The sequence below is a fragment of the Chaetodon auriga genome, chromosome 4, assembly GCF_051107435.1.
Source record: "Chaetodon auriga isolate fChaAug3 chromosome 4, fChaAug3.hap1, whole genome shotgun sequence".
Lineage (NCBI taxonomy): Eukaryota > Metazoa > Chordata > Actinopteri > Chaetodontiformes > Chaetodontidae > Chaetodon > Chaetodon auriga.
In genome coordinates this window covers 14,782,206-14,796,727 of record NC_135077.1, presented here as the reverse complement: position 1 = coordinate 14,796,727, position 14,522 = coordinate 14,782,206, and the positions used below count along the sequence as shown (strand labels likewise).

At 42.3% G+C, this 14,522-nt stretch overlaps 1 protein-coding gene across 1 annotated transcript in view; it reads left to right on the top strand.

The window, feature by feature from the left end:
* Positions 1 to 14,522, top strand: part of cacna1ib (calcium voltage-gated channel subunit alpha1 Ib) — a 205,021-nt gene that overhangs the window by 170,834 nt on the left and 19,665 nt on the right. Inside the window, exons 29-33 of the mRNA XM_076727506.1 lie at positions 2,107 to 2,240; positions 4,883 to 4,953; positions 9,598 to 9,676; positions 10,912 to 11,033; positions 12,460 to 12,912. Coding sequence (XP_076583621.1) covers positions 2,107 to 2,240; positions 4,883 to 4,953; positions 9,598 to 9,676; positions 10,912 to 11,033; positions 12,460 to 12,912 — 859 coding nt within the window. The remainder of the gene's footprint in view (positions 1 to 2,106; positions 2,241 to 4,882; positions 4,954 to 9,597; positions 9,677 to 10,911; positions 11,034 to 12,459; positions 12,913 to 14,522) is intronic.

The following is a 14,522-nucleotide window of genomic DNA, read 5'->3' as shown; positions in this document are numbered from 1 at the left end:
ACACCAAAGATTGTTGAAGCGTGACGAAAGCGAATGATTACATCAAGATTTGGAAATATATGATTTTCTCTCTGCACGCTACAGTGCTCCTCAACAAAGTGGTGATGACATTACTTACAGAGTTACACGTAGTACTACTGTTTTAAAAAGAGCTCCTATAGATGCTGGTTTTCCCGTGTTTTAGACTAAATAAATGGCTCACGTTCAGGCTGTACAGGTGCAGAAACGCTTGAATTTTAATAGATTTCAATATCTACTCCCAACCCCATGATAATCCAATAAGGGGGTCCTCTCCCTGCCATGTGCACAGGCTTACGGAGCAGCTGTGATGGTGATGGTGAATATTGGTTGAGATACCCTACTATGTAGATTTTATTATTGCAGCTTCCGATCCATTTTTAGAATTGTGGGCGTGCTGGAGGAAATTGCTATTGGTTATTTCTGCCCCCCTCCTTTGCAAAATACATCTTCCGAGCTATCTTAATGCTCTTTGCCTGTCTCACTGTTTCTGTCTCTCTGTCCCTTCCTCTTTGTCTGCCTCTCTTTATGTCAACAGAAACAGTTTTAGTCGTGTTATTCCCTCTATCTTTCACTGTAATTTCTACCTTTGCCTCTCTATCCCTTTGTGTTTTCTTGCCATCACACTCTTGTATGGTTTTGGAAAACTCTGGCTTTATTAGGCGACCCCGTTTTGTGTATGTTTACAGCCTGTGAGCCAGTTGTGTGCCAGTTCTGCTGCTCTGAAACTGAGATATTATCTAGGACGAGACATATTAACTGTGGAGGAACATACCCCGGGCTGCAATTTTGCACTGAACTGAGTGAAAAATGAAAGAAACTTCACTGGATTAAAAAAAAAAAAAAATGTCAGACATGTATTTAAGGAAGTATAACTGCCTTCCGAACCAGGAGGTTGCACTGCGGTATGGCTAAAATGAGGTATTGACCAAGGGTAGATTTGACAGTTGACAGGTCTTCCTCACTTTCCTTTCTATGTCTCACAAAGTATAGCCTTGGGTCAGGTGAAATCTGTGTTGTTGTACTTTAAAAAGTTGTTTTTGTGGGCTGCTCAGCCTAGAATTTGCGATAACTGAAATATACAGTCAACAAGATCAGTAATAAGAGTGTGGTGTGCTGTGCACAGTTCTGCAGATGCTGCAGCCTGGTCAAGTGCATCGAGTGGGTCCCTTTCTATCACAATTTAGTACTCACTTAGCTGAATTAATGTCATTAGTAGTATTTAGTGCATATTCAGAGAAAATGACAATATAACGAGTGATACTCAGAAAATAAACTGGCATAAAGAAGTGTTACAGAGTATATTGACACAATTATTGGCTGTGATGATGAACCCTCACACACAGTGGGGTGCAGACCAGTGTGAGCTTTTAAACAAGTCCATGAAGATTAAAAAACTTGCTTTATCTCATCAAAAAATACGACCACTGTATTAATTAAAAAAAGCTGCATCTGATGCTGATCAGAACAAGATCACATCCAAGCACTTCAACATGCAGCTTGTTGCTCAGCCCTGAAATGACAGGAGACAAACAGGAAATAATGTTTCTGCAGCTGCAAGGTCTGCACAGTATTGAAGCTGTTCTTCTAGTATTATCATAAATATTCATGACAGGAGCAGGCCTTTAGGAAATGGTGGTCTGTTACCCAAGCCACTCGTGGGAGAAACATGCAAATTAAGCATAAAGTTGATGTAGAAGATTAATATTCATTGGAAAATTAACATAACACAGATGCTGATGTGTGTAGCCATGAAGTCCTAAGCCATGTACTGCCACTTTGGCGTGTGTGTGCGTGTGTGCGTGCCCATGTATTACTCACACTGTGGGGACAAAACTCTGTTTACACAGTCACATGTGGGGACAAAACACAGGTCCCCACAAGTTAAATCATTACATTTTAGGGTGAAGACTGAGGATAGGGTTAGGGTTAGGTAAGGTTAGGTTAGGTATAGGGTTAGGAATAGGCAGATAGTGGTTAGGGTTAGGGTTAGGGTTAGGGTAAGTCTCCAGGAAATGAATGTAAGTCTATGTAATGTCCCCACAAGTGATGAAAACATCACGTGTGTGTGTGTGTGTGTGCGTTTAGATGGAACCAGTTGGATCTGGCCATTGTGCTGCTGTCAGTGATGGGCATCACCCTGGAGGAGATTGAAATCAACGCGTCCCTCCCCATCAACCCCACCATCATCAGGATCATGAGGGTTCTCAGGATAGCACGAGGTACATACATACACACACGCACAAACACACACACACACACACACACAAACAGACAAATTCTTACATGCCACCATGGTATGTTCCTTCATTGATATTAGTCACCTTCCCCCTTTTTTTTTCATATCTTTACACTATTAGTACATGCTCGACACCACTTTTATGTTCACCACTTATTAGGATACGTTAAAAATATACTTAATTCACAAATAATTTAACTGATTTAACTGCTCTCTTTTACTGACTGATTCCAGTTGCTTCCATTGTGCCATTTTTCAGTCAGTGTCAAGCTGCTGAAACTCAGCACTTCCTGCACAAATAATTTGCATTAAAAGCGTTGCAGCAGTCAGTGGACTCAATCTCTCCCTCTCCTTGAAACATTTAATGCGAAACATTAGCAGGAAGTATTGAGCTTCACACTGAATGAAAAAAAATGGCAAAGTAGAATCAATTACAGGTATTCAGAGAGAACATTATTTTTTTTTTTCTAAGCCCAAGCTGCTGTTCACGGACTTACTGCTGTGAAAATGTATGCTAACACGAAGAATTTTAAGAGGTTTGGCTAAATAAAACTTCAGCAAAACTCATGATGGATTAATGATGGAGGCAAGGCTCGTTGAAACTCAAGCATTAAAAAACTTTTCCTCTCGCACCTCATTTACAGTCCTATTGTTGTCTTAATTCCCGTTGAATAAAAGTAAAACTGATATTCCACTTCTATCTGTCAGTCTCTCTCCTGTTGAATATGGCTCTGATTCAGCACCTTTGTTCTTATTATTCGGAGGAAATTACAGGACTAGCTATCAGGGCTGCAGCAATTCCTTTTAACTTCACACTGCAGAGGATAAAGGCTAATTACATCAATCTCACTTAAGCCTCGCCCTCTTACCATCGCCCTCTGCCCTCCATAATACTGCCCAGGGACCGTTGAGTGGACCCACGGGTAATATGCTGATTAAACAGCAGACGATGGTAATTAACAAGCAGGTGAGGTATTTGATGATGAGTGTGAGGGCTGCTGATGACTTATAGTCTTTCCTCTCCTCTCATAACATTTTTAGCGCTCTGCCTGAATGTTAACTAACTTATGTGGCTGTGGGAAAGAATGTCAACATGGCTCTCAATCATCTGGTTCTGTCACGGGGTTAAAATTTGAAATCACACCAAACAGAAGGAGAGATTCAATGCTGGGTGAATGGTTTTAATGTAATAAGCAGTTCCATGCATGTATTCCTCTACGGCAAGGCAAGAGCATTGCCAACTGTATGATAATGTGGGTTTAAAGGTTACGTAGTGTTAGACGGCGGTATGATATCAATTATTCCTCATCTTCAAACCATTTTCTCTTGTAAAAGCGTTCCTTTTGAAAATACAAACACTGAAAGCATAAATCTACCGTGGTGCTAAGGTTAATCTTTACCCTGCAATATAACAACAATGCTGCTTCTTTACTTCTGTGTCTTATGAATGAATCACCAACAGGTTGCTCGCTGGCCATAGCTGATAAAAGCTACAAATGGTAGCAACAGGCATCATTTCAACCAGCAAAAACGATCATGGTTGGCGACAAATACGAAGTGATCTGCTATTGTTTAAGTCAAAGACCCATAGATTCAACAACCACTGCAAAGTTCAGTATCTGCAGTATTTCAGATAAATCTGCTGTGCTACAATGGAATATAAGTGAGGGGCAAGTGGGTAGTTAACCTTAAGAGGTTGTTGCCACAATGGCTGGAAAAAGAGAAGTGTCACCTATAGAGACTCTAATGGAGCTCTGTGATCTGGAACGACGGAGCCCGAGGAAATACACTCAGGAACTACAAATGTTTGGGTTTCCACGAAGTCTCAACAACCCCTGCAGATCTGTTCAACGAGGCTGTTTACAATTTAGACAAATGTGAGACATAATGTTTAGACGCAGTCCAAGTGCAGAGGTTATTACGAAACCTCATTCAAACAATAAAGAAATAAAGTAAATTCTAATTTCAATTTCTCTTGCTTGCTTCTCTTTCACTCGCCTGCACGGCTGCAGGGATTCACGTTCAGCCCAGGAACCAACACTCGCACAAACGATGTCACCAAGGCATTTGGAGGGAAGACTCTTATAGAAGATATACAGCGCTGGCTAATGATTTAGAGTTGCTCTAGCCATGTACCACCTCCTCTCTCTCTCTCTCTCGCACACACACACATATATAACCACCACCAACCATCCTGACAGAGGGCCATCTCCCAGGAGGCTTTACTGTCTGAGCGGCTGTTTCCCATCAGAATATGACTGTGTTTTTTTTTTTCCCCTCCGCATCGTTAGCCATGTTCCTCCTGAAACAGGACTGCAGGGAATTGTGCAGGGTCTCTAATGGAGAGTCGGGAACCTGTTCCATCTATCGACCGTTCGTTATCTCTCTTCTCCCCGTTCTCTGCCGACCTCTTATCTGTCTTGATCGTTCCCTTCTATCTCTGTGGTGTCTTTTGTCTTCCTGTCCTTTGTTTCACTTTCTCTCCCTCTGTAGATATTGCCTGTTGTTTATCACCCCAACACTTATGTCTAAAGTAGCGCACACACACACACACACACACACACACACACGGGCGTACTGTGTGTGTGGATGCTATCATTTTCTCACCCTGCCATCTCTTTCCAGTCTTGAAGTTGTTGAAAATGGCAACCGGGATGAGAGCTCTGCTAGACACAGTGGTCCAGGCTCTGCCTCAGGTATGTGTCATCACACACACACACACACACACACACACACATACACACACACACACACACACCCTCCTCCAGCTTATCACAAGGACACACAGGAGTTAATTAACATTTGTGGAATGATAAACGATCGGCATCAATGGAGGCTCCCTGAGAATTATGACTTTCAGGAAGTCGGGTTATGACTACATTTTTGCCCCCAACTGCACGACACCTTGCTAAATTTCCACTGTTCCTCTCATTTATTCAGCAAATATAAAGACCTTTGCGGCATTAATTTAAGATTTTTAACTCCCACTGCTGTTGGTGAGAAGAGCAGATAAAAAGTTCTGCTCCCTCGGTGCATAAGAAGACTTTTTGTTCATTAGCCTTTACTCAGATTCATATATTCAAAGTTTTTGCTTGTCCGGGAATATCTGGAATACTGGATTTTTGAGAGCAGTATTCAGCCTGGAATCCCATACATTAGTCACATTACCCCTTCTGAATTTGTCTGAAAGGAACATCAACACACTGGAAAATATATTTTTGTTTTTTCACAAACTGCTTAGTGAAATCATGGAACAGTCACAACATTTTCCACAACAGCCTTATTTCCCTCCTCCTCTTGTGCTCTGAGTGCTGCTGCAGCTGGACATCTTTCCATCACTGTCACTTTGTCTTTGTCTGCCTCCATCAGTTCAGTTATTAATTAGCTGTGTTTCCTACGCCTGAAGCAGGAGCTGTATTTAATAGGAAAGACAGATTAAGTATAGACCAGTTAGTTCCAGAAAGGATTTTTGTCAGGTGAATGATGATGTATCTTTGGCACATCTGCTTTGACAAATTGCCCAACTTATCATAAGTGGCTTTGGGTGTTCTGTAATAACAAAACATTACTCCTGTACAGCCTACCAGAGATGACATACCCTCTGCCATTAGTATGTACAAATGCTCAAATGTGGTGCTTTCAGTGGGTGCATTAAGGGTTGAGGTTGTTTTTTTTTTTCTATTGTCAACAAATGCCATAAAAAGATCAACAATGCGTCAGTCCATCACCAGCCACAAGCCCATTAACTCCCACTGTAGACATGAATGTTTAAGAAAGGGTCACAAATACATACTTTCATTTCAACACAAAAAGCTAAATACCATCCTAAAACATCTTGGCGCTGTGGTATTTAAGAGACGTTGCTCAAACAGGAGTAAATAGTGAATCCACTGGGGGCTATTTTCAGGTGTGGATGTGGTGCTTCAGGCACCGGGACCAGAGTGAACTACAGTCGCTATAGTCAGAAAACAGTGAAGGTCTGTGACACAGACGAATAAGTTATCAATATGATGGTTTTTATTGTCGGTTTTGCTTTTGGGATTCGTGGACAAAATGCATAAGCAGACTTCTTTATGCCAGTTTATTGTTTATTGGTGAGTTATGGGATGTAGCTGCACAGCGTTTCTTACCAGGCAACCTCACTCTGATGACAGGAGGCTGTGAGGTCACTGCGGCCAGCTGCTCGCTGCAGTTTACAGTACAGAGTCAAAAAGAAACCATACAGGCAACAAACTGCACATAGATGCACCACAACAGCATCAAAGAGCTCCATTCATCAAACTTTATGTCTGATAGTTTCTTGATGTAACGCTGTGTTGAGCTGCAACTAAGCTGTAAATGTTTTAGAGAGTTACTTCAAATTTTCTAGTAGTGCCTCAAAACAGAGTGGAGCATTTTTAAAAATGATGCATGCAGAGATAAAATACAGCAGATTATTCAAAATGAGAATACAGGACCAAAATCTGCAGAAATAAAAGAAGATAAAATGATATCATTATTCATCTCTGCGTCTCCTGTCTCTATATACATACATACATACATATTCTTTATCTTTTGATGGATACTGAAAAGTAGCAGTAGTTGAGATGTAACTGAACTTATGCCTCTGTTTGACTTCCTGACATTGTGAGCTCCAAATCTCTTTTTAATGTGAAGGAACAAGACAAAAATACACTAATTGATCTGGACTGGCTGTTCTCTTTAAAAACAGCTCTTTATTAACGACATTTGTAAAGGAGTGAGTCATGTGCAGCCAGAAGTTTCTTTTTTCAGTTCTGCTGCCTTATCAATGCCCTGGCTCACCCAGGGAGGATTTTTGCCTTCCTGATATTTGCCCAGAAAAATATGTACACACAGATATACGCATTAACACAAACAGATGCAGACACACACAGCAACGTAACATTAGAGTCACCGAAATCTCCCCGGCTTTAGTGAGGCCTCAAAATCAATAGTCCCATTTTTTTTTTTACATCCACTTTAAATTGTTTTCTTTCCAGTCCCTGCTCTCTCGTTGGAACAGATTTTATTGCCTTTGTTGGCTTTTTTTTTTTTTTTTTTTGCGGTGAAAGTTTAGACCACAACAAAAATATACATCAAGCTAATAGGGCGTCACTGGAGGTGCAGCACACACACACAGGGCATCACAGGTCAATAGGAGGCGACAAATGTTTTTTATCTAATTAGAAAGACATTTGGAACATGGATATCTTGTGCTTTGAAAAAAAAAAAAGTGTCTGTGGTGCCTTAATGGCTGCTCAACAGTCCCGCAGTATCACCTTTGCTGTAGTTACACAGCACAGTTGCTGCTGTCACGGTGCTGGCGCTCTCACCTGTTAATCGGTTTCTCGTAATGTTTCTCTGCTGAGACGCTCTGTAGGTTAAAATGTTTGAGATGTAAACGGGTAGATACGCTGCGTGTCTTTAAAGGTTTAAAGGTAGATTCACTGCTTTTCAAAGTACTATCTCTGTTATCTATAATCGTGCAAAACCTCACTGAACCTCACTATAAACAAATAAAGGTAAGATGAAAAGAAATTATGAGACACATTTTAATGCTGTGGATTGAAAAAGTTACCATTTGAGAACATAGAAACGTATAAATAACTTGCATTCTGACATCTGAATTACTCATGGTCGCAGGGACCTCTTCCTTTTTCTTTTTTCTGATAACCTAACTCTTGTTGGAGCACACACAGTATGAGGATGCTCTTTCTCCTCAGATGAATAAAGACTGAATGGTGTCTCTGTTCCTGTTGTTCGCTGTCGGGGAAAAAGTCACAGTCCTGCTTTCCCTGAGAACATTTTATCCCCACACTCTCTGAAGACTTTTTCAGTTTGAGATGGGGCTAATACCCTTCTGTATGTCAGCCTGACTTGTGTCACATTATGTGCCAAATTCACAGCGCAGTTGTAACTAAAAAAGTTTCCTGCCATGATGCAGATGACCGAGTCGAGGTCTCATTAGTCTAAGTGCAGAGAAGAGCATGTTTGGTAAAGCCATTGTTCTCTATGGAAACCAAAGGTATAAATATCAAAGTCTGCTCTGTGTTTCTCGCAGGCTTCTGTTGCCTAGTTGCCGGCTCTAATGCTTCATAGCATCCAGCAAGGTGTTTCTTACGCCACAGCGTCCTCATCCCTACGGTGTGCTTTTGCTTTCTGCTCGAGGGATCTGAAGACATCAGATGAGCTTAAGTTACAAGCTGCTAACTGCTTCAGGCCAAATCCTTGCTTTTAATATCCACCAGGAAACAGCAACATGCACGACCGGGGAGAGTGAGAACGCTGTCCTCAGGCTTTGCCTTACCTCTCCAAACATCCCCACTTCTCCCTCTCTCCCTGTCTCCTCGCTCACGCTGTCCTCCAATAAAAACCTGTGTGTCTTATTCTTTGCCAGTTCGCTCTCGCACTGTATTTGTTTATCTAATGAAATTCTACAATCATGTATTCAAATGCACTTCATTGCCTTCCCTGTGAGGTGACTTAGCTAATGGCATTCTGCTTATTGCCTGCTATAGCACCCCGGGGAGTCCTTTACTCATTTGCATTGCATATCTCTATCTGTGAACGCGTTGACTCTTACACGGATGGATTCAAGCCTGTTAAGAAGCCAGAAAGTAAAATTTCCCCCAAACCGTGTAATAGAGTGATTATCCCTGATTTGAGGCAGGGAGGGATTGTGTTAACCCCCAGTTTTGCTGTTTGCAACTATTTCTGATTGGCTGAGATCTTTGCAGGATCCTGGATGAGCCTGTTGACCTCTAAGCCAAAAACAAACATTCAAAAACTAATGCAGCATTTCAAAAATGCATGAACATCTATCACAAAATAAGCCTGTTTTCATATTCCCTGAAATGTAAAAGCTTCCTGTTCAGATTGTTGTCTGGTGGGCAGCACAGTGGGAGACTCTTTTCACAGAAGATCTGACGCAACATGAATTGTTTAGCAGCTACACAGGTTGTGGTTTGTGACATCTTCAATGAAACCTGCCTCTGGTGTCCAATTACACCACCAGTAAATGCTGTGAACGCCTTCAAGAGATAATGAACTGATGGGGGAAAATACTGGAATCTGTTTATTTTGGGTGCGAAGGACAGTAACAAATGTTGAGATCATGTTGTGTGTGATGTGGTGAGCCGCACAAAAGTTTACTTTGTGCTATTTAACTGACACTTCAAAGATACAGAAGGAACAGCAGTAGGAAGGGTTAAGCTGCTGGAATGTATACAAAATATGAGCCAACGTAACTGCACATACCAATAGAACGAACCTGATTTAATAGAGTGAAAGCAACTGCATGAGTTACCTCTGTTCACACGATGTTCCTTTCTGTGTGACAGGTGGGAAACCTTGGCCTGCTCTTCATGCTGCTGTTCTTCATCTACGCAGCTCTGGGAGTGGAGCTGTTTGGAGAGCTGGGTAAGTCTGCTCTGCTCCCAACAAATTCCTTGTCAAATTAGCTGCTTTTCGAGCACTTCCACTAGCGATCACAGCACCATGTGGCTCTTCAGTGTTGTGTTTTTTCTTTAGCCATCCCTCTGTTGGACCTGAACAGGAAAGTAGCTTTCCAGTTCGTTGTTGACTGGTCAAATGAAGGAAATACGAAACTTCTTCTCAAGACTTGTAATAATGTGTTAAAATCTCTATCTTAAAAATAGTTTTATTCCTCTGTATTGTTGTGAAGTAAATTAAGAAAAGGACAAACCTTGCGTTAAAATCAGGCAATGTGAAATTTTTTATCAATCAGGCAAAGTATTCAGTGAACACCAGAATGAAAATGAAACACAATTTGTCGTGTACACAAGTCCAGTATGTGTAGTAAAGGTTACAGAGACGTGATTTATGTTGGTTTCCATTGCTCTTTGCCACCAAACTCTGGAACCTGAAGACGCTTTACCAGAACTGTGAGTCCATGTGGCTTTTGGCGTGTGTGGCAGACATAATGGTCTTACAGGCTGTGACTCAGTGCGCTCCAGTTCTTTACTCATTCATGAAGTTTGTTTGCAAGATATGGCTACTGAGTAATCATAGAAATATTTTCGGAATATTATGGGAGTACAACAGGCAGCAGTGTGTCTCTATGATCCTCTTGCTCTTCTGCAACTACACTCTACTACTTGTCATATTAATCATGATAGTTATGGAGTATACAGGCTACAATATACCTTAGACCTGAGCATTTATAGTATATAGTACAGAGAATATTATAGATCCAAGATGAAACTGACAGAAGGGCGGAATCTGAGAGAAAAGGCGCAATTAGAAATCTGTCTGCTACTTCAGCACCATGGACAGCTCCACAGATTTATCAATACGCAGCCCAGCTGATATTTCAGAGCCGTGGTCGAGGCCATAGAGTCTAACCTGCACAAACCACAGTCAGATAAAGGATTAAATAGACTAACACGCTCAACCAAAGAGCCCCTCTGCCCCTTCGCTCTCTCTGCTGTTAGGAGATAGAGAGGGAGGATGGCAGGTTAACAAGGTGGATGTATTTTGGTCATTTTGTTGACAAAACGGGTGGCATCCCTCCCTTATCCTCCCTCAGATTGTCTACTGAGGGGAACTTTTTCACAACTATTTTGATCAAAGAAACCAATTTAACGTTGTGATCTCTGTAAACTCTTCCTTTCCCCTCTGTCTTTTCTCATCAGTGTGTAACGCTGACTACCCCTGTGAAGGAATGAGCCGGCATGCCACCTTTGAAAACTTCGGCATGGCCTTCCTCACGCTCTTTCAGGTTTCCACCGGTGACAACTGGAATGGCATCATGAAGGTACTTCAGTTTATAGCTGCAGAGTGACATTGTATCGCTCTTGTCTCTTGACATTTGTATGTAATCAACTAAGATGATCAGGTTTCACTTTTTCTCATTGTCACCTCATCTCCTCCAGTGGAGACAGCACACATTTTCTGAGATCAGAGTCAATCAGGGGGCACTCCAAAGCTGCTCTTAAGAGTCTAGACATGCATGCAAGCTGTTTTTTGAGCAGCCCAAACCTATTTTACACCAATCTCAGCACAGACTCAGGCCAAAAAGAACTGTAATTGAAGGTCCCCGGACCAGATGATATTTAGGAAGGAGACATGAGTGAGTAATGAGCATGTCCTTTAGCAAAGATGGTGCTGAAATCGTAAATGTGCACTCAACAAAAACCTTCCATGGATGAATAAAGATTCAAATTTCCACTCACAGTAATCTGCATATTTGATCCCCCTCGTCATTCTCTCATCTCTCACTCTAATCACTCTCAAGTACCTGGAGCTCTTAAAATTTTATCACAGCCCATTTCTGAGGTTAAGTTAATCAGTGCTGATTAGGCTCTTAGAAAGAGTGACTGACTGTTGACGAAAGGAAGATGGACAGGAAAATCTGTCAGCCCTCAAGCTTTCAACAAGCCGGATTGTGGGTCTGACAGCGTGCTCATTAAAAGCTTCAGTGTTTGAGTCTGAGTCTCCTTTATTGAACATAAAGGAATTACTCATCAGATTATTCCCGTAAAACTATTCCGATTCTCACGAAACAAACACACTAGCAGTTTCAACCCTTTTACAAGTCCTAATCTTTGCTTTAGGTTTTCTTTCATTAGTTCAGAAACAATGTGTTTATTCATTGATGAGTCGCCGGACAGAATTCAGTGTGAAATCAATGTGAGGATCTTCTATTCTTCACTCAGTTTTGTGAAACAGGCCTTTTTGATGCAGAACATTTTGACTTGTCACAGCAGGAAAAGCACAGGTGTAAATAAAACTGCTAATAGCTGAATTCCATTTAGCTGCCTTTTATTCGGGGTCCTGGTATTGTGCATGGTGACTCATTATCACACTGTCGTGACTTACTGGGACTGAATAAAATGGCACCACCTGAAGGCAGCGGGACAGATGTGTTGCTAAATCTCCCATTTGAATCATGACCTGTCGTCTTCATGCGTCACTGTGATTGGCTCAGCTGTTTTAAAGCAAAGAGACCGGCGTGTTTTGGTGAGGAACATTGGATGTAAACTTGGAACTTTGTCCACGGGGCACCTTCAGTCTATGATGAACATTATCAGGTCCAGCTGTTCTCTGTTCACTTACAATAAACTCTTCTTCTGCTAATGAATCTGCCCCTCTACCTTTTTCTGGTTTTCCTCCTCCTCTTCTGTCTGATCCCTCCTGTCTTCCTCACCCCAACACTCTCCCAAAACCCCACCACCCTCCAGGACACACTGAGGGAGTGCCCACCTCAGGATGGTCCAGGCAGCGACTACGGCTGCCATGCTGGACTACAGTTCATCTCCCCGATGTATTTCGTGTCCTTTGTGCTCACGGCTCAGTTTGTCCTCATAAACGTGGTGGTGGCCGTGCTCATGAAGCATCTGGACGACTCCAACAAGGAGGCGCAGGAGGACGCCGAGATGGACGCCGAGATCGAGCTGGAGCTGGCTCAGGGAGGCCTCTGCTGCATGATGGGGGGCATCGGTGCCATCGCGGGGGCCACAGGTGGCCCTGCAAGCGGGGCCGGTGTGGGTGGAGGAGCATCTGGTATAATTACAGCGGGGACGGTCGGGTGTTCAGGCAGCGGGGTGATCACACCGCTACGAGAAGGAGGAGGTGGTGGTACAGCTCATGAGGGACATGCACACAGTCGATGTCGGCTCTTTTCTCCTGCGCAGGTACGTGGACCTTCAGCCACTCAGGAGAGCAGATATTGCTGATACAGCCCCACTTCCTCTTTTGATAATGCAGAAAAGAGTTAAGCAATATAGTTTGTTTCTGCATGTTGCTAACATGCAAATTGCAATATTTCTTTTTTAAAGAAAAGTTTTATGTAAACCCTTTGATGATGGTGATCACTGTGAAATTAGTATAACTGGTATTTCATTGTTATTGTACCTGACATGCACTTTTTTTTTCTTTTTCACTGGAGCCATATTAATAGTAATTACACTAAATGCTTCACATAAAACAGGTAAAAAAGAAAAGACCCTTCAGGAGAAAGCAGATTTAGAACCTCTAAGACCTTCAGGGGGGCTGCTCCAGAGTTTCAGGGCTTAATTAACAAAGGCTGCCTGTCTGTGCCTTTTAGTTCAGTCAACAGGTTTGAGTCAGAGGATCTAAGCGACCCAGCAGGCACATATGTCTCAACCATGTCGGACAGATAGGACAGGACAAAGCAATTCAGTGATTTAGAAGCCAAAAAGTGAATTCTGAAACAGACAGGCAACCCATGTAAGGATTTTAAGATCAGGAGTAATGTGGGCTCTCTGTCTGCTTTTCGTCAGAACACGTGCCGCTGCATGTTTATATTGTAAACTGGGAAAACTTTAGTTGAAAAGTTTGTGTCAAGCCTTTATATAACTTTGATAACGATTGTTAGGACTTCGAAATAAGTGCTGTTGATGCAGCTGTGATATGTAGCTTAGGTGTGTGTGTGTGTGTGTGTGTGTGTGTGTGTGTGTGTGTGTGTGTGTGTGTTTGGGAGGGGGTGCTGCCATTTATGCAAACTATCTGACAAGCACGCACGTCGTCTTGAAGAGGTGGCAGTGATGGTGTTGAAAGAAGTAACATTATTTATGACAAGTCTGTGCAGTTAAGAGAGTTTGGGGACTCTGACTTGGAACGCTTGAATGAACAAATCACACAGAAAAAAAGAAGTTTAGGATAAGATGGCAAAAATATTCTTGCATGAGGCCCAAAACAGGCTGTGGATATATTATGTGCTAAACTAAACAATACATGATTGGCTTGTATGTGCTGTTTATGTCAGGATTTCATCAACAGTTGGGGTCTGCTCAGCATCTGAGATGTTTTCATTCATGAAACGCCACAGCCGTACTTGTGCGAAGACAAGATGCTGATGACTTCTGCACACTTCACATGAACATGCCACACAACCCTTAAACTTCTGCAGAGGCCTCACATGCACACACACGTGCAAAGATATGAAATGGCCGCTGTCCCCACCGATCTAAAAATACCATGAGTGCGGGCAGTGGCGGCGGTGCCTCTCATTCGTCAGCTCCCTGATTGCTGCATCTCAGCCAGCAAGTCAGTACAAGCTCCATCTATAATCACACTCACATAAAATTATAGCACCTGCAGATGAGAACAGGTATTTTTAGAAGTACGCTTGCCGAGGCGGAAAGAAACAAGTAAATAAACAAACAAAGGCAGAAACACAAGAGAGGCAGCGGAAAGGAAAAATCTGGAAATGGAGACAGGGAAAATAGAATAAATATAAATGACAAGTGAGAGCAAGGGAAGGGGAGAGAGAAAATGAGAG